The sequence below is a fragment of the Huiozyma naganishii genome, chromosome 1 (genome assembly GCF_000348985.1).
Source record: "Huiozyma naganishii CBS 8797 chromosome 1, complete genome".
Classification (NCBI taxonomy): Eukaryota; Fungi; Ascomycota; class Saccharomycetes; order Saccharomycetales; family Saccharomycetaceae; genus Huiozyma; species Huiozyma naganishii.
This window is the reverse complement of record NC_035922.1, coordinates 1,159,160-1,185,808: the sequence shown is the minus strand read 5'-3', so window position 1 is coordinate 1,185,808 and position 26,649 is coordinate 1,159,160. Positions and strand designations below refer to the sequence as shown.

General features: G+C 49.1%; 15 protein-coding genes across 15 annotated transcripts; 8 read left to right on the top strand and 7 right to left on the bottom strand.

Annotated features, from left to right (window-relative positions):
• Positions 1 to 577: 577 nt before the first annotated feature.
• On the top strand, positions 578 to 1,594 carry KNAG0A07550 (Eisosome component PIL1/LSP1 family protein; the record flags this gene model as incomplete). The annotated part of the gene is made up of 1 exon (XM_022611224.1): positions 578 to 1,594. One exon carries the CDS (start codon positions 578 to 580, stop codon positions 1,592 to 1,594), a length of 1,017 nt encoding a protein of 338 aa, XP_022462654.1.
• A 230-nt stretch (positions 1,595 to 1,824) lies between these two features.
• Positions 1,825 to 4,287, top strand: COG4 (Golgi transport complex subunit COG4; the record flags this gene model as incomplete). Its single annotated transcript, XM_022611223.1, has 1 exon — positions 1,825 to 4,287. One exon carries the CDS (start codon positions 1,825 to 1,827, stop codon positions 4,285 to 4,287), a length of 2,463 nt encoding a protein of 820 aa, XP_022462653.1.
• A 600-nt stretch (positions 4,288 to 4,887) lies between these two features.
• Positions 4,888 to 7,860, top strand: FHL1 (Fhl1p; the record flags this gene model as incomplete). Its single annotated transcript, XM_022611222.1, has 1 exon — positions 4,888 to 7,860. One exon carries the CDS (start codon positions 4,888 to 4,890, stop codon positions 7,858 to 7,860), a length of 2,973 nt encoding a protein of 990 aa, XP_022462652.1.
• A 192-nt stretch (positions 7,861 to 8,052) lies between these two features.
• PRE2 (proteasome core particle subunit beta 5) lies at positions 8,053 to 8,916 on the bottom strand (the record flags this gene model as incomplete). Its single annotated transcript, XM_022611221.1, has 1 exon — positions 8,053 to 8,916. One exon carries the CDS (start codon positions 8,914 to 8,916, stop codon positions 8,053 to 8,055), a length of 864 nt encoding a protein of 287 aa, XP_022462651.1.
• A 456-nt stretch (positions 8,917 to 9,372) lies between these two features.
• On the top strand, positions 9,373 to 9,897 carry RPL11A (60S ribosomal protein uL5; the record flags this gene model as incomplete). The annotated part of the gene is made up of 1 exon (XM_022611220.1): positions 9,373 to 9,897. The coding sequence occupies one exon, from the start codon at positions 9,373 to 9,375 to the stop codon at positions 9,895 to 9,897; it is 525 nt and encodes a 174-aa protein (XP_022462650.1).
• Positions 9,898 to 10,032: 135 nt separating this feature from the next.
• On the bottom strand, positions 10,033 to 10,506 carry SNT309 (Snt309p; the record flags this gene model as incomplete). The annotated part of the gene is made up of 1 exon (XM_022611219.1): positions 10,033 to 10,506. One exon carries the CDS (start codon positions 10,504 to 10,506, stop codon positions 10,033 to 10,035), a length of 474 nt encoding a protein of 157 aa, XP_022462649.1.
• A 112-nt stretch (positions 10,507 to 10,618) lies between these two features.
• On the bottom strand, positions 10,619 to 11,041 carry MRPL51 (mitochondrial 54S ribosomal protein mL43; the record flags this gene model as incomplete). Its single annotated transcript, XM_022611218.1, has 1 exon — positions 10,619 to 11,041. One exon carries the CDS (start codon positions 11,039 to 11,041, stop codon positions 10,619 to 10,621), a length of 423 nt encoding a protein of 140 aa, XP_022462648.1.
• A 131-nt stretch (positions 11,042 to 11,172) lies between these two features.
• Positions 11,173 to 11,661, top strand: TMH18 (Tmh18p; the record flags this gene model as incomplete). The annotated part of the gene is made up of 1 exon (XM_022611217.1): positions 11,173 to 11,661. One exon carries the CDS (start codon positions 11,173 to 11,175, stop codon positions 11,659 to 11,661), a length of 489 nt encoding a protein of 162 aa, XP_022462647.1.
• Positions 11,662 to 11,765: 104 nt separating this feature from the next.
• KNAG0A07470 (Tom20 family protein) lies at positions 11,766 to 12,323 on the bottom strand (the record flags this gene model as incomplete). Its single annotated transcript, XM_022611214.1, has 1 exon — positions 11,766 to 12,323. The coding sequence occupies one exon, from the start codon at positions 12,321 to 12,323 to the stop codon at positions 11,766 to 11,768; it is 558 nt and encodes a 185-aa protein (XP_022462646.1).
• Positions 12,324 to 12,507: 184 nt separating this feature from the next.
• Positions 12,508 to 15,630, bottom strand: LEC1 (Lec1p; the record flags this gene model as incomplete). The annotated part of the gene is made up of 1 exon (XM_022611213.1): positions 12,508 to 15,630. One exon carries the CDS (start codon positions 15,628 to 15,630, stop codon positions 12,508 to 12,510), a length of 3,123 nt encoding a protein of 1,040 aa, XP_022462645.1.
• Positions 15,631 to 15,947: 317 nt separating this feature from the next.
• Positions 15,948 to 19,145, top strand: SYT1 (Arf family guanine nucleotide exchange factor SYT1; the record flags this gene model as incomplete). Its single annotated transcript, XM_022611212.1, has 1 exon — positions 15,948 to 19,145. The coding sequence occupies one exon, from the start codon at positions 15,948 to 15,950 to the stop codon at positions 19,143 to 19,145; it is 3,198 nt and encodes a 1,065-aa protein (XP_022462644.1).
• A 116-nt stretch (positions 19,146 to 19,261) lies between these two features.
• RDS3 (U2 snRNP complex subunit RDS3) lies at positions 19,262 to 19,606 on the bottom strand (the record flags this gene model as incomplete). The annotated part of the gene is made up of 1 exon (XM_022611211.1): positions 19,262 to 19,606. The coding sequence occupies one exon, from the start codon at positions 19,604 to 19,606 to the stop codon at positions 19,262 to 19,264; it is 345 nt and encodes a 114-aa protein (XP_022462643.1).
• A 154-nt stretch (positions 19,607 to 19,760) lies between these two features.
• ASR1 (ubiquitin-protein ligase ASR1) lies at positions 19,761 to 20,069 on the top strand (the record flags this gene model as incomplete). The annotated part of the gene is made up of 1 exon (XM_022611210.1): positions 19,761 to 20,069. One exon carries the CDS (start codon positions 19,761 to 19,763, stop codon positions 20,067 to 20,069), a length of 309 nt encoding a protein of 102 aa, XP_022462642.1.
• A 1,333-nt stretch (positions 20,070 to 21,402) lies between these two features.
• NVJ2 (Nvj2p) lies at positions 21,403 to 23,763 on the top strand (the record flags this gene model as incomplete). Its single annotated transcript, XM_022611209.1, has 1 exon — positions 21,403 to 23,763. One exon carries the CDS (start codon positions 21,403 to 21,405, stop codon positions 23,761 to 23,763), a length of 2,361 nt encoding a protein of 786 aa, XP_022462641.1.
• Positions 23,764 to 23,881: 118 nt separating this feature from the next.
• KNAG0A07410 (uncharacterized protein) lies at positions 23,882 to 26,572 on the bottom strand (the record flags this gene model as incomplete). The annotated part of the gene is made up of 1 exon (XM_022611208.1): positions 23,882 to 26,572. One exon carries the CDS (start codon positions 26,570 to 26,572, stop codon positions 23,882 to 23,884), a length of 2,691 nt encoding a protein of 896 aa, XP_022462640.1.
• Positions 26,573 to 26,649: the final 77 nt, after the last annotated feature.

The window sequence follows — 26,649 nt, the reverse complement described above, 5'->3', positions numbered from 1 at the left end:
TGGGCGCTATCTGAGACTGTGACTACTTGCAGTGCACGCTCCCTTTACTGTGCAAAAAATAAAGCACTCCGGGTAATGGAAAACTGCTTTGATGTGGAGTTCAATTCCGCACCAGGCCTACGCAGAATCCCGCAGCTAGCCATTAAGATCCCGCATTCACGTGACGCGGCGGGTTTTGGCGGGCGGACTTGCAACATTCCAGTCCCGCACCTGTGTTCCAAAAGACGTGCTGAATACGCGATAAGAGCACAATGTTCGTGGGCAATGATATCGACAGGTTCACCTCAATGTCTGTCGACCAACGCTACTGCTGTGACTCTGCCGGGAGGCCCAGTCTGCCACCCAGTCTACCCACGCCCCGCCCCTTTAAAGCCGGCCCCACCCCCCCCCCCCAAAACCCCCCACCACCGCGCCCCGCAGCGCCGCGTCCCTCAAATTTCAAGGGAGACGCGGCTGCCGCTGCGTCCGAGGGGACTCCCCCCGCTGTATATAAGTGTGCTGGTTGCGTTGCAGGGTCAGAACGGGGAAGCACGTCACAGCACTGCTACAGGACTACAACAGGACAGCAGCAAGTACAATGCACAAGACGTACTCGTTGAGAAACGCTAGGACGCCCACGGCGGCGCAGTTGCAGAACCCTCCGCCACCTACGGCGTCGACGAGGGGCAAGTTCTTCGGGAAGGGCGGGATCGCGTTTGCGTTCCGGCGGAACGCCGCGGGCGCGATGGGCCCGGACCTCTCGCGGAAGCTGTCGCAGCTGGTGAAGATCGAGAAGAACGTGCTGCGCGCAATGGAGACCGCGGCGAACGAGCGGCGCGAGGCGGCGACGCAGCTGTCGCTCTGGGGGCTCGAGAACGACGACGACGTCTCGGACATCACGGACAAACTGGGCGTGCTTGTGTACGAGATGTCCGAGCTGGATGACCAGTTCATCGACCGCTACGACCAGTACCGTTTGACGATGAAGTCGGTTCGCGACATTGAGAACTCCGTGCAGCCCTCGCGTGACCGGAAGGACAAGGTCGCGGACCGGATCGCGTTTATGCGGTACAAGGAACCGGATAACGTGCAGAAGATCGAGGTGCTCGAGCAGGAGCTCGTGCGTGCTGAGGCAGAGTCCCTGGTCGCAGAGGCACAGTTGTCCAACATCACAAGGTCCAAACTAAAGGCTGCGTTCAACTACCAGTTCGAGTCCATGATCGAGCACTCCGAGAAGGTGGCGCTCATCGCAGGGTACGGGAAGGCGCTGCTCGAGTTGCTAGACGACTCGCCAGTCACGCCGGGGGAGACCAGGCCCGCGTACGACGGGTACGAGGCCTCCAAGCAGATCATCATCGACGCAGAGGCTGCTTTGAACGAGTGGACTCTGGACTACGCGCAGGTCAAGCCCACTTTGAGTTTCAAGCAGGAGGACTACGCCGATTACGAGTCCGAGTCCGACTCGGACATCGAGCGGGCGCACGCCCAGGGGGAACCGCACGAGGAGGAGCAACACGGGGAGGACGGAGACTTGTGGAATAACGAGGAAGGCGCACCAGTGCACGCTCAAACTACCACAACCACAACCACCGAACAGACAACCGTGGCCGTGTAGAACCGGCAGCGTAGGCTGCTCCCAATGTTACTATTCTTCCCCCCCCCCCCCTCGAACTCTTTATTGTATCTTTCTTTATCGTATTTCTCTCTTTCTCTATCTCTACCTTATGTATACCTTCGAGTATCTTAATTATCTTTAATTTTCCAGTAATTTCTTCATATTTTGTATATACCACTTCGAACAGATCAAGCGATACACTAGCAGTGCAGTGCAGTGCTCCAGTTCAAATGCCCGATGCTGAGACTCAATGGGACGACCATCTGTCCAAAAACCTCGCCAAATACTCGCTCTTGCTAGACAAACTGACCACTCTGTCCCAAGTGACGAAATTGCAAAACATGGTCAGGGCAGATCACGCAGAGACAGCGGCTCAATTGAATGAACTCGTCGCTGAGTCACACACCGTACACAACAAACAGATCCGCAGACTTGAATTGAGGAGGACCGGGCTCACTTCGACTTTATCCCAGTTCCATACGGCGCTCAACGCTGTACGTAACTCAAACGTGGAGGCTCGCAGTATAAACACGGAAATATCAACAACAGACGCAGAGAGGGAGTTTCTACAACAGACGCACTCGTTCCTCAATGACGTCAGGTCCCTTAAGAATAACATCTCGCTGATACAGGGCGCGCTGAAAGATGGGGACTACCTCGTCGCGGCAACGGCGATCAACGAGATCAACGAGTTGCCCAGCGAGATTGTCAATTCACAGTTTGCACTCGCGACGATTCCGACTCCAGAGATGCCACACTCAGCTGGGGAAATCCTCGCTCAATGGACGGACGAGTTACGTACGCTGTTCAAGGCGAACTTCACCGCTGCGGTCGCGGCAAACAATATCGACGACCTCACTTTCTACTTTAAACTGTTCCCCCTCATTGGAGAACCCACATTGGGGTTAGATCTCTACAGCAAGTTCATTACAGACATTATATCCCAGGAGAACCAGAAATTCATAGCAACGGCGCTGAAACTGGACTCAGGGTTCCACTGGGTACTCTTACAACTGTTCAAGATCTCGTCCACGGTCATTAATGAACACTCGAAGATCATCGAGCGCGCGTACGGACTCGAGTACATGCCCTTCATCATGACCAAAGTCGAAGTAGAGGTGGAGCTGCAGAGTTGCCTCGTCCTTAATTACTTCAAGGAGACGAAACTTGACACCGTTGCAGCAGAGGTACAGGGCACAGCAGCGAAGACTCTGATCAACGAATTCTCGCAGTTCTTACAGAACTGGTCCATGTACTCCCGGTTCTTCTCCGTCAGATGGAGAGAGTTTTCCGCCGTGGGGGAGGAGAACAACGAGACACAGGGCCCGCTCACGTTGGCAAACCCTATAACAGACGGGTCATTCATGAGGAAACTCCACGACGAAAACATCTTCCACACTTTCCAAGATCTAAACCTCAAGTACCTAGCGAGGTCCTCACGCAGAAGTGTCGAGTTGGAGGAATTGCCCGATATCAACCCACTCATCTCAACGACTTTGATCCCGCACGAGGACCCCTCATCGTGGCCCATCAGCTCCGTCCTCGAGGACGTCATCCTCCTCCTAAGACAAAGTCTCGTGTGCACTGTCAACACGGGCCAATTTGCCATCCTCGCAGAATTCATCGCCAGCGTCGTGAAGTTCATCACAAACGATTTCCTCGTCAACTTCGTCCAAAAGAGACTCAAGCGGCTACAGGAGGAATTGAACAATGGGACCATTCCATCGCTAAGGAAATACATCCCGCACGACGAAGAAACCCCCCAGGAGAGGGCCCGCAGTCCGATGGCCAAAGCTGGGAGCCCAGGGTACCATGGCCCGCCACAGACACAGTATCAGATGCAACAGTCGACTGGGAAATTCAATCTCAGAGGCGCCTTCGCCAATATCCAATCGAACTTACAGTCCGTCGTCGTTGCAAACGAGCTGGACGACCAGGGGAACGACGACGAAATCAACATCTTGCGGCTGCACAAGTACCTCATCTACATCAACACGTTGTACTTCTTCCAGATCGCCACACATAAACTGTTTGTCGAGGAGATTGTCGAGGAGAACGCAAGACTGCTGCCGGATAATTTTCCCTTCAACGACGACTGCCACCGGATCGCAGACCAATTGCGGTCTGCAGAGAGTAAGATCAGTGAGCAAACGGGGAAACTGTCCCACTGGGGGCTTCGGTACCTGTTCCAAACGGCGCTTCTGCACCGTGTCAAGCGGCTACTAAACGACTTGTTCATCAATGGCACGGACAACAACTACATCGCGAACACGGACGATTTTGAGGATCTGTCCCAAATCAACAGCTTTATCGTCAAGTGGACAAATTTTATAACACCATACCAGAACGTCCTATACAGAGACGCGCACCACGCGCTCTTGCTTCTCCTGACCGACTTCTGCAAGAACTTCGTCGAGAAGCGCGTGTGGGCTTTGCGGGTAAACGAGTTGGGCGCCGTAAAATTGGACAGGGAACTCAGTCTCTTCATCAGCACAATCTGTGGCCTAAACTACTCGTTACGGGAGGACTTTACAAGGGTGACGCAGATTGTCCTGCTGCTGGGCTTCGACGACGATGACTTCGACGTCAGAACGGGCGACATCAAGGAGGAGCTCGTCAATTCCATAGACTGGGTGCTCAGTCCGCAGGACAGAGCACAGACCCGCTCTTTAAAGGTTGACAAGAGACGCTGAGGACTCCGCGGAGGCACGGGCAGCAGCAGCAGCAGCGCATCTATGTACCGCGGCCGCTGGGTCCCAGGTCCCAGTTCCTCTACACTAAGACAACATCATTATTTACGAAGGACCATAAAATAAAATAAAGTTCGAATAAACAAAAAAATTAAAAAATGCAGTATCTTCAAAACAATGGACTCATCACTTGTAGGAGTTACCACACGGAAGCGCTCACGAGTGTGTAAACAGCAGCGGCCTCTACTATTAATAGTAGTCTGACATTATCAGAGTTACGTGCATTTCCTGAGCGAGCCGTCGCGAGATCAGCGTGCGTAAACACACTACAAAAGAAAAAGGAAAAAAGAGTGAGAGACAACAAAACAAAGTCTATCGCCAGTACCAACAATTATCCGTGTCTCATTGGGTTGAAGACAAGTGAATTTTGTAGCGTATAAAGCATAATATAAAATAGAAAGAAAGAAAGCAAGAAAAGTGGCTGGCGGGAAGCAAGATATAAACACACACAAGCTTTAAGACTTTCAAACATTGTAATAGTAATAATCATAATATTATTCAATCACCCCCCCGTCATAATAATCAGAATAACATATTATTAAAATGGAATCACCCAAACCCCACGAAACGGTCACAAATTTGGAAACAAACATACGGCCGACTGGGAGCAGCAACATTGAGGACAGCGATGCCGTAAATATCCCAATACAGCAGCAATCTGCACCGCAACATACTGACGTACCGACTCTACAGATAGAGTCGGAGGGTGAGGTTGCGTTTCCCGATGAGGGTCGAGAAGGTCACGAGAAGGACAACGTGCATATAAGTAGCAACCAAACCAGAGACGCGATACATGATGACGAGCTGAAACTGGACCTATCTGAGGGTATAGATAGCGAACATTTTTCTAAGTTGATGGAACTGGATTCTAAAGGCGATGTGGAGGATGATATACCATTTTCAGCTCACGAGATCCTTCAAGAGTCGATTGCAAGGAATAACCACGAGGTAAAGAGCCCACATGGCGATTTGATAGTGAATTTTCCCAAAGTAGAAGACATTGGAGAACCAGTAGATTTACCGGACTCATTATCGCCAGTGGATGATGCACCGGATCCTATCCATGGGGACACAGACATTACTGGGGACGGAGGAGACGTCACAGTACCACAAAGCTATCAGAATACACCTCAACTGTCATCGATAAAGGAGGAGAGTGGCTCACCTGAACATCAGGGGGTAAGTAGGTTGCATAGCGATATTGAACAACTGGATGAGGGACACATACCCGAAACAGATCAAGCTATGCACACAGACATACCTCCTCTATCACCGCTTGTTGATGCCAAAACAGACGGACACGCGGGTCAGACTACTGACTTTGTAGATAACCCTTCAACGATACGAACACAGCGAAAGGGATCGTTAATACCAGGCACGTTCCATCCAAAGGATACGAGTGGGAACCTAAAATTGGAGAGCGACCCGAATAATCCAAACCAGGCACCACGTGCCGGTGAAATCAACAAGATGGCCAGGATCGGATCGTCACCGGAAATCCCAGAGGAGCAAGGTTCGATAATTGCATACGCCAGGTTAGACTTCCCCAATTTCAACTTTTATGTGCAAACGCTGCACGCAGTAATAGGCAGGAAATCCGAGAACGATACAACGCATAAGGTTGACGTCAACTTGGGTCCCCTGAAGTCCATATCGAGAAGACACGCTCAGATATTTTATAATTTTGGGAACGGCAGATTTGAACTCTCCATTATCGGAAAAAACGGCGCCTTCGTCAACGAAGTGTACGTCGGTAGAGGCAACACAGTTCCTTTGGAGCACAAGACGAAGATACAGATCGGCGGTATACCGTTTTTGTTTGTACTGCCGGAGAAGGACAAGCATGGTGAGGAAATTAATGCGCCTCTAGATGAGGGTGCCACGACACCATTGATAAAAGATAATAAGATACAGGACGTCAAACCGCCCGCAAAGGTGAATATGAAACAGGAGGTGAAAGTTAAGAAGACCAAAAAAAGTGATGCAGAAAAGGAGCAATCGAGCAAGAAGAAGGCCGGTAAGGGAGCCACCAAAAAAATCAAGGAGAAGAAGCCTCCGAAACCACCAAAGAAAGTTTACACTTTGGATGAAATCCCCATGGAATACAGGACAAAACCGACAGTTTCTTACTCCGCCATGCTCACAACATGTATACGAAAGTACTCCAATGAGAAGGGCATGTCTCTTTCAGAGATATATGGAGGTATTAGAGAACTATTCCCATACTACAAATACTGCCCTGACGGTTGGCAATCTTCTGTACGGCACAATCTGTCATTAAACAAATCATTCAGGAAAGTTTCCAAGGAGGGGAAAGGTTGGCTCTGGGGGCTCGATGAGGCATACATAGCCGAGAGGGAGCGGCAGAGGCAAAAGCAGGCAGAGGTTGCCGCCGCAAAGGCGCAGGCTGCGCAATTAAAGCTTGAGCAGCAAAACCAACTGAAGAGTAAGAAAATCACTGAAAACGCGCCCTCAAAGAAGGCGATGAAGTTGAACAGTGGGGATAGGAAACAAAGCATATCACAAACCCTTGCGGCGAACAGATCGGGCACAAAGGCGAATCCCGCAAACCAGCACAAACGCACGATGGATTATCTGCAACAGCAGTTGGTGATCCTGACGAAAGACCGTAAGGGGCTGCCTAAACAGACGATCGCCACGATTCTCACTCAGGCGTTGCGCATGACCATCAACCAGGTGACTCTTGCCGCGAAAGGGAAGGGCATCGTTGGTAACCCGCTTGTTGCCCTGATTGAAAAGAGTCCGCGAGATTTGAACATGATCTTAGCTGCCGCTGTCAACGCGGCGACAGCGAATACCACCGGCGGGAAGGTCAAACAGCTAGTATCACCCGCGTTACTCAAACAAATGTTGAGTCCTCCGCCAGCACCGGCTGCTGTGCATCCCAAACCGTCTATCCATTCCGTGATAACTGAGACGCCGAAGGAGCATAGATCGACTGGGAAGATGGTGGGAAATTCCTCGTTCGATCCAACATCATTGTCTAAATTCTTCCAACCTAAGAGCCAGCTAGGGTCCAGCCAACCTCCCTCCAGTGGTGGCGGTACTACTAATAGTACTAACGCTACTGGCAATGAAGCTGCCAATAGCGAGGACGCTAGTGGAGCCACAAGGCCTGACCCATCTGTCCTCAGTTTGAGTAAATCGACGAGCCCCTCTGCTTCAGTAATACCGCAGAAACGTCCACAAGAGAGCGAAAGTGAGAGTGAAAGTAGTAGTGGTTCAGGTACGAGCACAAGTGGGACGGACTCGAGTGATGACGACGATGACGATGATGAAGACGGGGAAGAAGATAATGACGACGACGACGACGACGACGACGACGGGAGCGATGATAGTGGCAACAGCGATTCAAGCGACAATACATCGAGCGATGACAACGACGATGATGACGATGATAGCGCGGCAAAGGAAGAGTCCGGTACATCGTCTGATGAGGCGGGCAAAGATGGTGCGGCGACTCCGGTGGAAACCCGCCCGGCAACCAACGAATGATTGTGTCCGAGTCAAGTACAGTATATGTATATGTATATACATGTATATATTTTTCTGTCTGAGTAGAGGGTGCTTGGAGGGCCAAGATATGACGACTAATCTTCCTTTTCTTGAGATGTCATCCGTGTGTGTGTTTTAGATGTAGTATAGTTATTGAGTTGGTTATTTACGTAGTGGAAGGGTGGTCCAGATTCAGGCGACTACATTGTTGAAGGATCCCTCCTTCTCTTTAATTTCCCAGAAGGTGGCACCGACGTCGTGGTTCCCGTGGAACACCCACCCTTGCTCTGTGACGTGGTACAAGTTGATGGACCCACCTGAGTACGCGTCTCTGTGCGTGGCTGCGAGGATGGCCCTCTTCCCCAAGTACAGCGCGTCCTCTACGGAAAGATCCCACTTGTAATTTGTGTCTAGCACACCGTACGCGAAAGTCTGCCCGGACCCAACGCAAAAGACATCTCCCTTCAACCTGGTGCCATCGGAGTCCACGTAGTAAACGGTGGGGCCCTCCTTCTTAGTGTACCCGCAGATCATCGTTCCCATGGACAGCCCGGCGCCCTTGTATTGGTACACCAAGTTTGCGAGGATCTTCGACGCCGCTGCGACCGTGATTCTTTGCTTCTCCTTCAGCTCGTACAGTCTACATTGAGACCCTAACCAGGTCTCCCAGAACTGACAGTCCGCAGCACCACCGGCCATGGTCCCCAGCAAAAAAGGGTTAATCTCAATGACCTTCTTAACGGTCTGCGAAGCGACCCAGTTCCCCGCGGTAGCCCGCGAGTCCACCGCAACAACAATCCCGCCTTGGAATCTGAACGCGAGCGTCGTCGTCCCGTGTGCGATCTTGATCTCACAGTCCGGGTTCTTCGAGTCGTCCGTGTGCGCCCGCAGGAACGCCTGCGGCGACGCAATAGGCGGCACGCTCAACCGCGGCACCATCTGCTCGAACCGCTCCCTCCCCATCACGAAATCTTCCTGCAGGGACTCCTCCTCATCATACCCTAACGCCCGCACGAGCCCGCTCGCAGGCATGAAACTGTCTGCTATAGCCTGCATCTCTCCTGTTCGATCTCAATCTGCTCACCAGAGTCCCTATAGCAGTGGCTTTCCCGGTGCCCACTCAGTCTTCTAGAGTGACAGAACGCTCTTCTTTGAATTCAATTTCGATATTTCGCCCCAATTTTTTGCCACATTGAGCAGTTTTGTGACTGTTTTCTACTTTTTTAAAAATTCGGACATTTTTTAATTTTTTTAATTTTTTTATTTTTTTTCCAAAGTTTTTTTTTTAATTTCCCGTTTTGGAAATTTGTAATTTTTTGAAAATTTTGCAAAAAAGCGACGCAACTTTTTGTCGCTTTTTTTTTGTTCAGAATCATCGCGATGTGGTTGTACCCAGTAGTGAAGCGATTTTGAGTGTAGGCTAGGTTGTGTTTCTTCATAGTAGGGCCTGTTTAACACTCACGATTTAGTAGTAGTAGTCCCAGCACAGCACAGCATCCAATTGATAAAGCCATGTCTGCCAAAACTCAGAATGTTATGCGTGATCTGAAGATCGAGAAATTGGTCTTGAACATCTCCGTCGGTGAGTCCGGTGACAGATTGACCAGAGCCTCCAAGGTTCTTGAGCAACTGTCCGGTCAGACCCCTGTGCAGTCCAAGGCCAGATACACCGTCAGAACCTTCGGTATCAGAAGAAACGAAAAGATCGCCGTGCACGTCACCGTGAGAGGTCCAAAGGCCGACGAGATCTTGGAGAGAGGGTTGAAGGTCAAGGAGTACCAGTTGAGATACAGAAACTTCTCTGCCACCGGTAACTTCGGTTTCGGTATCGACGAACACATCGACTTGGGTATCAAGTACGACCCAGGTATCGGTATTTTCGGTATGGACTTCTACGTCGTCATGGGCAGACCAGGTGCCAGAGTCACCAGAAGAAAGAGATGCAGATCCACCGTTGGTAACAACCACGTCACATCCAAGGAAGACACCATCGCCTGGTTCAAGCAGAAGTACGACGCCGACGTTGTCGACAAATAGAGAGCATGCAAACAAGCAATTTTCAAGCTCGTCGCATCTCCTTCTAGTTTGTCACTAAGCTACCGTGTTTTAGACAATGTGTAATTAAGTACGTACCAAAAACATCAACAAACATCTATCATACACGCTTTCTCATTAGAGATCTCGCTTTACTTTCCTTCTCTTCGTGGTGGGCGCCGCTGCCTCACGATGCACCCGCACAGCGTTGATGTTCCCCTCTTGCTCCGCATTCATCGCTCGCACATTGCCAATGACCTGTACCATGTAATCGTTGTTAGTGGCCCACTGGTTCGCGAGTGTCCTTGGTAGAAGACCCTCTAGCACAACTTGCTGGTGCGCCAGGTACGAGTCCGCACTCTTAAGCGAGTCCAACGAAGTGGTCTCTGAGACATTGTACTTCTGCAAATCGACCCTCTCGCTGCCCTCCAGTACATTCTGCGTCCTTTGAGCAGGAACCTCCCGTAGTCGTCTTCTACTCACCAGCGCCGCAACCTCATCGTGCAATTGCGACTCTGGGGGACCACGGTCCTTCAACTGTTCCGCCATCTGCTCTCGTACGAGCACCTCCACCCGCTGCTCGTAGTAACCTGCACTACGGTGCGGTTCCATGGTAACTGCTACAGTTGTGTGCTGGTGTCGGGAGTGATGGTAAGCGGTTGTGATACTGTATATATATTATAATACGTTAATGGGTTATGTACAAGGATATGGAGTGTTATCGCTACACGGTGGGTCTTGTGCGAGTGTGGACCGGGGACCAGACACCGCGGACGCTCTCGTTGATGCTGCGGACGTTATCGTTCTTCGCGTAGTGTCGTAGTACCTCCCCGGAACTATCCTTCACGAGCAGCAGCTTGTTCTCAACATGATCGACGTTGAGATTCCGCACGCAGACGACCTTCTCGCGGCCGTTCGTGTACAATCCGGTGACCAGTGGGTGGCCCGGCTTGCGAACCACCTCGAACTCGATCTGTGGGTATTTCGTGGCGAGCAAGTCCAGCCGGCGCGACGCAAGGAACCGCCGCATCCCCTCGGATGACCCGCCCCAGTTGCAGTACTGCAGCACGATCTTCCGACACGGGTGCACAAACGCACCGACCCCGTTCCTCGCCACAGAGACCTGTTTCAACGCACGCACAACCATCAGTCGTCTGAGGAGAAGAACTATCTGAGTCTTGAAGAGTAGTATCAGTAGTTTCAATACGTAAATAAACGCACTCCTTTTTGAACAAGTACTGCAAATACTGCAAGTACCCAACAACCAAACACTGTACCATGTCTCTGGTTAAACCTACTGCGCATCTGCTCGTGTACTCGTTTGCATTTGGTGGGACGGCGTTCTACTCGTACGTGGCGTCGCCCATCGCCTTCAAAGTGCTCGCAAGGGACCAGTTCTCGCTACTGCAGAACAAAGTGTTCCCCTGGTTCTTCCGGATGCAAGCGAGTGTGCCCGTGTTGCTCGCATTGACTTCCCCCGTGCAACTGTCCTTGCTCGGGTGCTCCTCACTCGGTGCCGCGGCGGTATGTGGACTCACTAACTTGGCCTGGCTGCTCCCCCGGACGCAACGGGTGAAGTTGCAGAGACGCGAGTTGCAAACCGCACAACTGTCCCCAGCAGAGCTGGAGGCCCGCGATGCACCCCTCAGGAAGGAGTTCGGGAAGTCGCACGGGCTCAGTTTGGCGTTCAACATGGGGAACACCCTTGCCATGCTCGTGTACGGCGTGCACTTGGCGGGAGCACTCATCAAGTACATCCCCAAGTGAAGTGGAGGTCATCCTCACCGTGATTGTGTATATCTCTGTGCGTGTGTGTATTTGCTTGTGTATATATAGTGTTTCTATTCTATTCTGGTTGCAATTGACTTGGTTCAGTCCGTAGGTTCTTGCAGTTCCTGGACGTTCCTCTCGCTGATCAGGGGCTCTTCTGCACCAGCACCGGCAGCCTCCGTGTTGATGAAGCTGGTAATGTTGGTGGGCGGAAGCACGGCGATCATCAGCACGATGTACTCGTAGATGGCCTCCGGGATCGTCCGCTGATAGATCCCAAGCAGATCCGCCGGGTTAGGGTACACTGCGAGCGCCTTGTAGAACTTGGCTGCGGCGACCATCTCGTTCCCGGGACCACGGACAGCTTTTCCGAGCTCGACGTTCGCCGTGAACGTCGACTCCATCTCGGAGACTGCCGTTGAGATCGGGTCCGCGGCCAATTCGGCCTGCAGAAACGCTTGGACGCTCGTCAGACGCTCCTTCTTCGCCCGCGCGGCGTCCTGCTGCGCAAGCTTCTTCTGCTTCACAGCCTTGTGTCTCAATTGCTTCCGGAACTCGGCGTTGTTCCGCCTCCGGTAGTCGAAGTACACTGCGTACCCTGTAGCAGAGAGCAAAGCGGCCGCACCAATCGCAGCACTAGTACGTTTCCAGTCGGGCATTTTCAATGGCAAAGGATGGTGGACTGTGTCAGGGAAGTTTCTGAGCGACTACAGCAAGCCAATACCGGGTACCGAGTGGTAGAAGGTATGTTCACACTTACTGTAGCACTGATATATATATATATATATTTTCGCTAAAGCTCTGGATCTGATAGCGCCGTACGCTCGTTGAGCAGCGTCCGTTTCAGTTGCGACTCGAATGCGGCGGTCGCGGCGGCGCTGCGGATCGTGGGACTCGTCGACCGCGCGGTCGAGCATGTCTCTGTACTTCGACTCCGAGGGGCTGACGTCGCTGTCGCTGTCCTCCGCCGTCAGCATCTTCGCCGTCGCCGTCGCGCTCCAAGTAGTCGTAGTCCTTGGCGTCGAGGTCCAGATCGACAAGTTCCCCATCGGCAAGCCCGAGGGAGAGCGAACTGCTGGGCACGACCATGGCGTTTACTGCCTTCCACTTCTCCTGCACCATCTTGTTCACACTGATGTTCCGTTTGGATGCCCCCGCGTGCAACTTGTGCTCAACGAGCTCACGGTACAGCCTACGGGCTTCCGTTTTCTGATGGATGACACTGTCCAGCTGTGAGATCAGCAGAGACACGTCGACGTCATCCGAGACACGCTCCACTAGCGCACCGAGGTCGATCCGCGTCTCTGGTGCACCGAACTTACTCTTTTGTAAGAATCGGATGGTGCGCGATATCCACACGATGAAACCTTCGAAGATACCCTCCGTGTCGTTGATGTACACGTCGTGTACAAACATGTAGAACAAGTCCTGGTGCTTCGTTATGAGCCCCACGAGTGCATCGATGACGTTGAACTGCGTCGAGGTGGTCCCCAGTGTACCGTTGATGATGCTGTCCATCAGCTTGATCAGGTCGCTCATGAACCGCTCCAGGTTCTTCAGCGCAACGTCCATCTTCGCCACTTTGAAGATGCGTACCATCGGTTCATAGATCATGGTGACCATCGCCTTCAAGAGCTGCGCGAGCTCCGGGTCCTGCCACAGCTGCCGCATCAGCCGCTTGTCGCGCTCCTTGATGTACAGCTGCAACAGCTCCTTTACGTGCTGGAAATATTGACCGCCGGTCGACTCAGGCTCCGCCTTCCAAATGCTGTACGAATCGATCAGACTGTCTACTGCTTCACTGGACACCTGGCCCAAATCCGCATACTTCATAAGAATGATCAAGCACGTAGGCATGTCCATTGTGGTCGATTCCTTGTGAATGTCCTCCATCGTGAAGGGAGGCGTAGATTTGTCATCGGGGAACACGAATTTCTTCAGAGACTTGATCATTTGGGACGCGTACTGCGATTCCTTTGTGATGACCTTTTCCAGATTCTTTATGATGTTCGCTTGACTCCTCAAATCGTCCATGAGGATCGAGGAGAACATTGTCTGCAAAAGCGAGTGCCCACCAAAGGGCTGTGCCATGAACAGATCCATCAAGCTTTTCATGATGGTCATCGGATTCGTAAACCGCATGATCTGGGACATCATGCTGTATGGCATCAACTTATGGAGCCTCCTGATCTGAGTATAGAAGCCGTAACTGTTATCGTTCCCCAAGAATAGCTGGTACAGCATCGAAGCAAAATATATCTTGAACCACTCAATGAATGCTTGCAAGGACTGCGACAGTTCAGCAATGTGCTCCTTTTCCTTGATCTCGTTGACATACGACAGAAGCGCCTTTTCGTCTTGAAGTAGAGAGGTCTTCAAATCCTTCATAGAGTCCTGTAGTTTCAGAGATTTTTCCAATGCCAGTTTCTGGAACTTCAGTTGCGTCACTAGAACGTTGATATCAACCAACTGCCTGTTCCTGATATCCTCCCTTACCTCTTCTTTAAACTTTTCGAATTCAACAACGTCATCCGTGGTCAGGAAAGAGCTAAATAACGGATTGACGGACGTATCTTTGTCCTTCGATAAGCTTCTGAGGTACTGCCGCAACGACGTCCTCATCTTCTCGTGCGCCAACTTGTTCGTCTTTGTGTCCATTGCGTCCTCGAAATCCTCAAAAGTGGTCTCGTCCTCGTCCTCATCGTCGTTACTGAACACATCGACTGCGTTTTGAGCTCTGCTCTTATTTAGTGATTCTGCAGATTGGTTTGCTGATGCCAGTAAAGATTGCGTTTCTGTTTCAAAACTGTGGACGATCTGCTCCGTTGGGTTGGACGGCACTCTACCGTCGGGCAACGTTTCATTTCGCGTAACAACAGATATAGATTTCTTTGTTTTATGCGGTAATTTCGGGAACTTATGGCCCGGTGCTGATTCCTTCAAATTATGGGCAAACTTCTTAAAATCGTTGTATGTTTTAGCGGTGTACACTGCTTGCTCGGGACTCTCCTTGTATCTGACCCGTATGATGAAGTAGTAACTACAGTTTGAACTGCCTCCACTTGGCCCGGAGGACGACTGGTCGTTCCCGTTCTTGATCGACAACTTGGAGAGTAGATTGGACGGCGTCGACACTATTGTCTTCGTCATCCATTTGGAGGTGTTTGAAAAACTCTTTAGGGTACTGCTTGTATAGTAGTTGAGACTGGAAGATGCACCAGCACCAGCACCAGCATTCGCTGATTTCTTCCGTTTGTGGTCAAATAGCAGCGACTCCTTGACGACGGCAATCACGTTTATATCCCAGTGGTTTATGTACATGGGCTCCGAGGTGACGAAGTACTGGAGGGTCTCCCTCGTGGGTATTGCAAATTCCTCCACTTTGGATCGCTCCCTCACGTTCGCTTGCAAAGTGAATTTGTCGTTGTTGTAATAGGCGACTTCCTGCAACGTGCCGACCCCGGAATTAAACAGCAGCAGAATGATCTTCGTCAGTTTCATGCTAATTTTCCTCCGCTTCGTCGCCTTATCCCTGTCGTAGCTCTCGCTAAACCCGAGACTCATGAAGTGCTCGAAGAACACTTGTACCTTCTGCTGCCAGAAGGACTCGTCAACGGCAATGTTCTTCGACAGCAGCGGGAAAGTCATGATAAACTCTCGCAAAATGAAGCTGCACATGGGAAACTCGGTATCCTGCACCGTCCGGGATCCAGCACTGTCTTTCGGGTCCCCCGCAGAGAACGGGTACCCAAACCTCCTCAGCGCCCGAGGATCATTGAACTGCTCAAACTCTTTCAACAGCTGGAACTTCAAGAACTCCCGCTTTAAGTAATGTTCCTGAACGGCATTCAATCGGCTTGCCATACCTGCGCCGGTCCCCTCTGCCATCACTGCTGTAACGGTCAACACACACCCAGAATCCGACGCGGCTTCAACCAATCCCTTTCGATGAGTCTCGTTGCTCATCCGTTGAACTTATCGCTAAAATGAGTCCAATTGAAATTTAAGCGACTTCTTGAAGGGAAGACGTGACACAACACCGCGTGTTGTCAGTGAAAGAGGGTGAAGTTGCACGGTAAACGAGCTGAGTTGTTGTGAGTAGCGGGTGGGGGTGTGCTGCTATTGATTGTTACCTTTTGCATAAATTTGGTTCTGGTGGAATTACGTTCTTGTAAAGCTTTCTGCAATACGCGTCTTTGAAGGTAACGCGGAATCTGCAAAACTACTAGCAAGCCTCAGTTGTACCCTTTGGGAGGTGTCCAGATATAGATAACACTTTCCCAATGAGTCAGTCGTTTGCGTCGTTACTTAGGGCGAAGCTCTTCACCAACGAGGCCCGGGCGGTGAAGGAGGATGAGCAAAAGAAGGGCAACCGGTCAGCTAGGCGCGGTTCGCTGACGGGACAGATCCACTCCAGTGTGGAGCAAATTGGGGTTGTGAGCTCTCAGCCGACGCCGCTTGTTGATCTGGATGATATCGAGGCAGCGCTGAGGTTTGTGCCACTTGGCAACGGTGAGGGCGAATTCGATGCAGAGGAAAGTAGTGACGTGCAGTCTGCCGTCAGCCACACATCGAGTTCGGAAGCAAGTGATACGAGCTCGATATACGATGGGGATTTTGACCTCAACGGGCGTTCGGTAACGGAGGAGCCAAGAGGGCCTAGCACAATAGAAAAACTGAAGAATAAAATGAACCTGAACTTCAACAAGCATGGGTACACTGTTGATGGTGATACTAACCTTGTAGAGTTTATGTCCTTAGGGGAGGAATCCAGTGCACATTCAAGTAAACGAACGGTAAAGATAAAACAACGTCATCACCGAAATTTGAGCACGTCAAGTCCGAGGAAGCTGAGCCTCGAAAAATTCCCATCTTCTGGATCAGCAAGCTTGACGCATAAGGCGGAATTGAAAAAGATTCAATCGAATGCATCATCTACGAAATCCGGGAACAAATCCCTTTGGTCTCCGAATAAACAGAGAGGAACCCGCAGCAAGCGTGCATCAGGCAATTCGTCTTTAAAGTTTGGGAATCTTTCGCGAGCAAATTTATCTAGATCCAATTCTGGGGAGGGGAAACCCATAGTATTCCAAGTGGCTCCAAAGGGGAAGTCGATCAACAGAGGAAGAAGTAAGACTCTGGATGCAGCAGATTTGAAGCGTGGCGGTAAGCATATCCCTACTGTCCCCAGATTTGGTAATAACAAACCACCACCGATCAGCGGTAAAACCCGCCAAAAATCAAAATCGCATAGCAGATCGTTATCCGACAAGCTTTTATTCTTGTCCAAAAATAACAGCACAAATTCCGTCAACAACGCGGCGGACGCTTCCTTTTCTTCGAAGTCAAGCAGTGCTTATTCGACCCCGAGAGTGTCGACTAGCTCTGGGACAGGACCACAGACTGTGTTTTTGCAGGCTAATAACAATGCATCTGGGAACTCGATATCAAAGAGGAGCAACTCAATCGTCAATGCTCTTAACAGTTTCGTTGGCTTGAAATCTTCGAGTTCCTCTTCCACTACCAAACAACCACTGTCAACACCTCAGCGGTTTCCGCCAGCAAAATTGGAAGACCTACCAGCCCCGCCACCGCCCTTCGACGCAGATGAAAGTCCAGAGAGCTATCTAAGGACACTTGCACCGTATGGGAAGTTTATCGGCACTTTTCTGTCTTTGAAACCTGACGAATTTAGAACAAAGTGTCTCGAGTACTTCGTCGACACAAGTTTTGACTTTGCCGATGATGCCTTGGATATTGCATTGAGGAAGCTACTGATATTTGTTGAACTCCCCAAGGAAGCTCAACAAATTGATAGACTGCTGACGGCGTTTGGGAAGGTTTACTACAAGCAACAAAGGGAGCACAACCTGCAGAGGTGTATCTGGTATGATGAACATCAAGTTTATTTTATTGCATTTTCACTACTGATGTTGCATACAGACTATTTCAATCCTCAAAATAAGATTAAGATGACTGTGGACGATTTTATCGACCTGGTTCACAACGACACGTATTCCAATGGGAACAAGCTCCCCGTGGAACTGTTGGTGTACTTTTACGATAACGTCACAAGCAAAGAGTTTCCTAAATTTGATTGCCTGCAGATGGTTGACACAGAGTCTCTATTCTTTGATATTCTTGTCGATGGCGACATGTATTCACCAAAGGAATTGATAAGAAACAAGACTCTAGGTATGTTAGTTTCCACTTCCAACAACAGTCTTGAATCGATGCCGGTCTTACAGCATAACCTAACGCTTCCCACTTCAACAGTGGTAAACAGGCCCGCTTCTTCCTCAATATCGTCATATTTCTCGCATGCGACCACCTCGAGTGCTATAACACGAACAAACAGTTTTACAAACAACACCAACTACAGGAGCAATTCTAACGGACCCCTACAGGATGACATTGACGTATACAGCAAGATTCTAAACAACGAATTGCTGCCGGTTTCCCTTGCACGAGCTGTGTACAAATACTACAAAAGCTCGACCTTTGACGACGATGCCACGTCATTCATAGTTTCGAGCAAGAAGAAGAAAGAATGTAACAGGCATTTTCATGTGTTGACGGCTGTGAAGGGTGGATACCTGAAAGTGGCCACTTCTTCCCTAGGGAAGCTACATCTACCGCCCTACGAGATTATAAATGTATCTCCTCAACAGAAGTGCTCCTTCTTGAAGATTTTTCAAATGGGAGAGCTTCAGGAACTGAACGTGAACTACAACAGTGAACGTAATAGTAACAGGGTTTTCTCTATGGGTAAAGAGGAGAAGTGGAAGTGTAAGATTGTTGTTATGACTACATGCGGGATTCTAGTCTACGACAAAAAGAAATTCTCGGACTTCGGAGCACCAGAAGTGAGGAGGGATGAGAACACTGGGGAGACAGACTATATCATCGATATGAAGTTTGGCTGCGATGTGCTAAGCTGTCACAATGTGTTTGCGGAGGAGGAAGACGGTAATGGTGATCGAAGTGATGACGACCAAAGCATCGACACGATGACGGAGGACGACAGTCTACGGACAGATCTGGACGCTGATGGCGGATACGTGTTTACCGTCTGGGGGGCGCATGGTAAGTTGGTCTGGAAGTGCGATAGTACGCATGAGAGGGAGCGCTGGATTAATTCGATAGACTTTATTGGTGCGATCGAGGGCTGCCACATCGCACTAGGCTGTCTGCACAATACCATCATCAGCACGAGAGATCAGTATCCAAAAGATAAGTTGAAAACAGTGCAAGCAGATAAGTTAGAGCAAGTGCAAAACGTGAAGACCCTGGAAACAGTGTTGAACACGTACCGCCAGTGCATCCCCATCAGTTACAAGGCGAAGTTCGCGATGATCGACCAAGTAAAACATCTAGCGCTAAAGATGGATTTTTTCAACTATGGAATCAAGCGCGATGCCGTTTATGCTCTGATCTTGAAGCAAGCTATTGACGTTGGTGATGTGTTACCGCCTGAATAGCCTTAAAAAACAAGAGAGCGCTGCATGTTTAAGAACGTTCCCCAAGAGAGTATACATCTGAATCCGCTTATCAATTTCTATACACAATTACACGCATCATATACGTTTTTCCCGCGTCACACTTTGGCGTTCTTTAGCTCAAAGTGTCTATCGACGGTGTTGGACCCCGTGTTAAGCACCTTCGGGCAGCCGTCTTTGCTCTTCTCTTGCCGGGAGCACTCCCAGCAGTAGTACGCCGTGTTGTGTGCATTCGCCATGCCGCAGATAATGCACTTGGTGCCCGATTTACCGAACGCACAACTTTCGCAGATCTTGACTTTATGGATCGCCCTCTTGTGTTGCGTGTTCAAGATGTGCGAGTCGCAAACGGGGCACCGACCGTCGCATTTGTCGCAGAGCACGCCCAGATGCGAGCCTGGCTGCTTCAGACACACTACTAGGTCGAACTGGTGCTTCGACATCCCGCTGCTCGACACTCTCGCATCTCATCTCATCGGAGCAGATACTATGATATCTTTCAAATGATATTAAATTTTGTTCCCGCTTACTACGGCAGCAAGATCTACGGAATGTAACCCCCCAGAGGCGACAAGGCAGTAGCAGCAGCAGCAGCAGATGGCGAGTACGGCCACTGTCACGGAGTGTCCTATCTGCATGGAGGAGATTGGCCCGCACGAACCTCTCGGCGAACTGCTTCCCTGCCACCACAAGTTCCATTCCGATTGCATCCGGAAATGGCACACCACCACAACGGGGGAGATCCGACGCCCACTGTGTCCCTTCTGTAGAGAACAGTCGGAGACGCTGCTCATACAGTACGACCACGGTGCGCCCGCTGGGTCGAGCATCCGCGTCAACCTGCGGGACGGTTCCCGCTGCGAGTCGTCACCGAATTCTTTCTCCCCACAGGGCGCGCAGAATTAGCCCACATTTCAACGCATATAGCAATATACACAAACGGCTACAAACTTACAATTGAGATCCCCCTATAGACGGTCCCAATGGGCGACACACCTTGCGTTGCTGGTGAACACCGCCAAAAGCCCTAACAGTTTTTGTGACACAAAATCGAACACCAAAAACTGCAAAAAATTTTCACTTTCGTCGTATTTAAACAGCGACGACAGCGACGATTGTGTTCCCTTCTGCCCGTGTGTCCTTCTATTCTCCTGAAAAAGGAGTGTAAAGACAGCGTCCGCAGCAACCCGTTTACCCTAGGGGCAGGTCTTTACCAGCAGGTGGGCCCAAGGAAGAACAGGATTAGTTATATTTTTTTTCCTTGTTCTACTGCTACGCAACTACAACCGTTACTATTATTATTTTCCTCTTTTTTTTGCTTTCACCGATGATTAGAGATAATATTTACCAATTACCAATTGTTCCGACTGAATGGGTCACTCCCGTATGTCGACAACCTTCATAATTCGTTAAGTTTCAGCCTTGTATGAGTTGGCAAGAAAAGGAAGAAAATAATAATAGTAATGACTAGTGTGTCGTTTTGTTGCGGGACACCCAACTCAATGCACCGTGCAGTACACAAGAGGACCAGTTCTTCCTTGTTAATGCGATACTTTTTACACCTCCATTTTTTATTTCCTCTCTCTCTCTCCTTAATGTGATGATCATTTATTCGACCGGGCGGACATATTCTAGTATCTGGTGATCGGCAGCTGTGCGGGTCCCCTCGCAAGGGGGGGCTTTCAAGTTTTGTTCCTTCTGTGTACAAATTTTTGAGGGAACGAGCGAGCATGGCAACATTGTCGGTCGTTGGAAAACTGATGATTGGTCTCAAGATAGCTGATTTGGAGAGAGAGAAGAAAAAAATTTGCACTTAAAGAGGCAAAGCGCCCTGACAGTAACTTCTACACTTGACCACAGATATTATTTCTTAGTACTACAACAAAATGGGATGCACGGAGAAAGTGTGATTGGGGGGAGTTCCCCCACTAACATGATGAGACTATTTTATATTCACACTGTACTAGCAGGATTCTATCCTGTAATGACTACAAAACAAAACAAAAACTGATTTAATGACTCTGATCAAACACACACCCTCCCTCCTTCTCTTGTCAATTCTTGCTCTACTACATACTCCTCCCCACGCTCTCTTGCAGTTTGCAGACTTTTGCTGCTTCATGAAATGCGGACCTTCTTCTATTTCTGTCACTCTTTTAAATTATACATCGCAAATGCAGTAAAGGGACAACTGTCAACTTCATCGGCAATCATTGGTGTAAATCTCAGTCTCTAAGCAATGTTTACGACGCTCAAGACATTGGTCATAGTGTATCTGCTCGGCGGTGTTACATTCATCCCGCTCTGCGTTGTCGCATGGTTCCTATACGGACAGCTCGCAGAGCATAAGGAGGATGACGATGATGAAAGAGAGCCCACCACTAGAGTGCTGTTCCAAGGTATAGACCCGGACTTTAAAGCTGGTGCTGTCGAAGAGGATAAGGGCGTCAAAGTGTCGAAAGAGGGGTGGATGTACGTGACGAACCAGTACTACTACCACTCGACGGAAATCGCGGCAATGAAGGATCCGTCGAACACGTCAAACGTCAAAAGCTCACTGAAGGACGTTACGGGGTCACTCAGTCTACCCCTGCGGTCACAGCTGCGTAAGAAACAACGGTTCTACGTCTTTTTGAAGCACTCAAATCTGTTTCTTTACAAGGATGACGAGTCCGCCCCAAAAGGTTTGGAGTACGCCATCCCATTGAAGGACTGTTTCGTGACACTCTGGCCCCGTGATCTCGAGAAGGAGCTCTCCGATGGTTCTCTGTTTACCTCAAGGGTATGCATTGCGTTGTTCAAGAAGGACGCCGTAACATTTGACACGGATACGTACTCACTACGGTTTACACAGGACCAATTGGGTAGTCAGGACACCTTTGCGGATAATGGAACAAGCACCAGCAGCGACGCAGATCAACGTGGGCTGGTAGTCAAGGGGGCTTCACAGTTCTTTCTGTACATTGACAACACAATGGACAAAGAGGACTGGTACTTCCAATTGATTAACGCCTGCAAAATCAGTAACGTTGCAAACGTGTCCCATGGGTACAAGCAGAGTATTATGGATCCACAGGTATCCGCGCAGACGGCCCACCTGAATACCCCTGATCTCCTATATTTGATCCAAGCGTTGAACTCCACGGAAGACCAGTTGCAGACAAAATGGCTGAACGCACTTTTGGGGAGGTTGTTTCTCTCGTTACAGCAGACAGATACACTCAACAGGTACATCCTCGAGAAAATATCAAAGAAATTGCGAAAGATCAACAGGCCAGGGTTCCTGGACGATTTCATCATTCAGAAAGTCGACGTAGGGCATAGTGCCCCATTGATAACGAACCCAAGGTTGAAGGAGTTATCCCCAGATGGGTTACTGAAAGTTGGTTTCGATATACAGTATCACGGAGGTCTGTCTCTTATAATCACGACAAAGGCGAACATCAATCTAGGTTCGCACTTTAAGCCTAGGGAGGTCTCCCTGAAACTGTCGATCACAGTGAAGGAGCTTTCTGGTCCGTTGGTTCTACTTTTAAAACCCCCACCATCAAACAGAATATGGTATTCGTTTGAAACTGAACCCGCACTAGATCTGGAAGTGGTCCCGGTCGTCAGCTCTAGCAAGTTATCCTATAACGTTGTCACGAATGCTATCAAGAGCAAGTTCTTGGAGTCCTTCAAGGATTCTCTGGTGGTACCATTCTATGATGATATTGTCGTGTACGACACCATGGGGGAGATCTACAGAGGTGGAATTTGGGATAAAAAAGTGGACGTAAACTCTGACATTTTTGGAGGACCTGAAAATCCAGAACCGACTCAGCCCAACCAACCTGTCCAACCCGCTCAGTCCACTGATACGAGGCGTTTGAGTGTGAAGTCTGTGAAAAGAGTTTCCTCTAAGTTATCGTTCAAGAAAACTTTGAGATCAAATAGCGATAACAAAGCCCCAGAAAGTGGTGCAGAAGTCGAAACAACCAATATGGATGATGCTGATGTAGCACTTTCAATCCCTAGAAACAGTATAGTCTCACTACCGAACTCAAAGCACAGCATACAGGATTCGGTCATTGACGACGACTCTTCGAACGACTTAGAGGACATTGAAGACAGCAATTCCAGTAACCAGGTGACGTCAAAGAGTAAGAAATACCTGAAGAAAGGGCTGAATAAGATCAACAAATGGTACAAAGATAACGTCGGGAATGATGGTCTAGACGGGAATGATGGTCTAAATGAGTATGATCTTGATAGTGAAGAACAGCAACAGCGGGAAGCAAATGTTGCTGAAAAAGGCGGCCTAGTGCCACCTGCCCCATTGGTTCCAGCAAAGCCAGTCATGATATCCAATAGAAGGAAAGCACATACAAAGCATGCCAACGATCCTCTTTTACTTGCGAGCGTTCCTGGGAGGCCTGTCCCGCCAGTTTCCGAGCACACTGATAATATGAGTGATAAAGACAAAGTAGCAGTCAACGAGTCTTCAAAATTGCTCGCGTCAGAGATGTTCGTTAGTAAATCTGTAGCATCGCCAACTCAAGCCAACGCCGTCGCGTCGAGTCCAATTATCCCACAGTCACAATTTGCACAGGACCTCTAAGCAAAATGACATTCCGTCGATATATTATTTTAATCGTTCATAATGTGTCCTTCTTTCGCGAGGTTCTATATAAAAGGTCTATACTAAGATTTTTACACAAATGCCAAAAGAGCACACTTTACCATGGGTTTGTTTCGAATTCGTCATTGTTAGTTGCAGCAACGGATCCCCATACAGGTTGGGCAACAGTACTCGTTGGCTCATCGATACTGTTGAAAATATTATCAGCAGTGATGGACGGGTTTCCACTTGCGACGTCATTCGCGTTCCCATAGGAAAGCTCCTTTTGGAGCTCAGTCTCTTCGACCATATCATGATCGTCCATTATATCGTTCATCCTCATTTTGTGGTTTGCATCATGCAGTTCGTAAACGAAATCCTGAATGTCATCTGGCAGGAATGGTTGGTAATCTCTTTCATTTGCAAACAAATCGGTCAGTTCAGGTACAGTGGGCAAGGCAACAAGCGGAACTTGTCTCTCTTCAAGATATGTGATTTTGGAAGTAATTTTTGCCATCCCACTCAACTTTTGTCTCAGTTTTGAGCCGAATTTGTGCTCACCTACCTCATAATTGTATTTATCAATTGCCTTAAGTATCTGTGCTGGAGATAGGTTTGGTAATAGTGTTAGTGTATTATCCAGAGCCTCCTCAGAATTCAATGTTGTTGCCACCTGCAACCATTGAAGTAGCTGAAACAATGGGGTTAAATGAATGTCTGCGATTTTGTGGAAGCTTTGGTAAAAAAACAAAGAGTTACTCGTATCAGTGATTACAATGACCTCTCCAACTGGTTTATAAGTCGTGACACTATGCAGGGTTGGATTGTTCAAGTCGATGTCAGCCAAGTCCTGAACTAATGTGAATGGAAACCTTTCCCACATGAAATCGTCGATCAGTTTGGGTTTCTCGACGACAAGGTCATTATTTTTAATCCAAGATTCTAGCGTTGATAAATTCAATCTTATTTGAATTGCACGAGCTCTCGACAGTGTCTTCTTCTTTTTGTCCTTCAAGATTTGATTGAAAACAGTATTTGAGAACCACTTAATGGCAATGGACAAACACTGTTGTTGAAACAAGGGATGAATTTGGTGTAGATTTAGCACGTACAATAAAGCACCAAAAATTTGAACTATTTTCAAAGGGGATGGCTTCATTTGTTCCTCTAGAGAAGGTGGGTAGAGGTGTCTTAATATCTCTGCATCTATGGAATTTCTTCTCTGCTCTTCTTCTTCGGCTTTCGGTGCGGTGTTAGTGCTCTGTGTATCAGGTTCGTCGGCATCATCGTCACTTTTGCTTTTCTCCAATTCGTGATGTTTCTGTAATCTCCTTTCCTTCTGTTTGGCGACCAGCTTTGCATGTTTCCTTTTCTTAAAAAAGTTCCAGTCTTTTTTGTACAGCGTCTCTTTGACGTCCTCGATGGTAGTATAGTTCAGGAGCGCCTTTTGGATCAAGGGCGTTAGTCTCGAGTGGATTGACGTCACCAGCTCGACCATAATGGAATGCAACGTATTGACAAGCTCTTGCAATATATTTGGGTGTCTCTTGAAAAAAGTTTCGTCTTTGGTCAGGTAGTAGTAAATGAAAGTCAATGCTCCGATCCAATAGGACTGAGTGACAATGTCCACAGATTTTTTAGGCTTTGTATCCTTTGTGCTACTGGCACCCCTTCGTTGATTGTCGTTCTCGTCGTCGTCGTTGTCACCACCTTCATTATTTGTTGTCTCTGTTGACGTGGTGACGTTGGCGGTGGAGATAGAACTAGCGATTTTGGTGAAGGCTAGGAACAACAGCGATTGGACCTCAGCTTTGGCATTCTTTTTTTTGTTATCGGCGTATCGCACGCACTGGTACAGAAGTGCAGCAGGGTACGTCGTCATGTGAGGATAACGTTTGGGCAAAGTGATCAGGTAGTCCAGTATTTGAGGAATATCGTAATCAGAAAACTCTAGATACTGATATTTTTGCAGTTTATTAAAGTCAAACTTGTCACCCAGATCGTTGAAGCTAATCTGTTCCGTGTTGTCTCCTAAAGGATCGACCTTCAAATTGCTTTTGTTGTAGAAGTCATCATCGTGATCATTGTACGATGCATTTAACGACAACCCTGCGATTTGCAGGTCTATGTTTTTTTGCAAATTGGCGTCATCAAGGTCATCGCCTTCGTTTACCGTTTCCGCGTTGGTGGAGTTATCATGGACAAACGAACTCTTTTGATTTCGGTATCTGAAGATATTATTTTGGTCTAGGAGATCGTACACTGGGGTTCCTGGTAAAAGAAGGTCCCAGACGTTAATCCCTTCTTTGTTTCTCGAGTCAAAGTTGATCGAATCAGCAAAATTGAAGAGTTCGATCAGACAATCTTTCCTCGAAAGCGCAACCCCCCACATCAGAGCAGAGTAACCCACCACGTCGTCAACCAGGTTGAAGTTTAGCGGAGATGCACTTCTCGTATTCAGTGCCAACAGCTCAATATACGGTGCCCTATTGAACACAATAATGTAGTGAATCAGTGCGACACCGGTCTGCAACTTGTCGTTAACGTCGGAAACATCTTGTAATAGGTCTTTGAAGGTGGTCAATTCCTCGCCCCGCGTCTCATCCGCTATTAGTTGTACCAGTTCACTCCATGATCCCATCTTAGGGTCCGCATGGTCCAACCTAGTCACGGTGTCCTTGATTGCAGACACCTTGTCGTTCGCAGCACCAGAACCCATCTCCCTAGCACCATCTTGAGCCGTAGACACACCGTTCCTGTCTGTGGCCTCCGTGGGCGCCGCAAAATCGCCCCACAGATTGTCGTCCATCCTGCAGATACCAACGAAGTCCCTAAGAAATAGCTGAGTCGATTGTCCTCGTAACCGTTCAGCCCTCTGGACAGTTG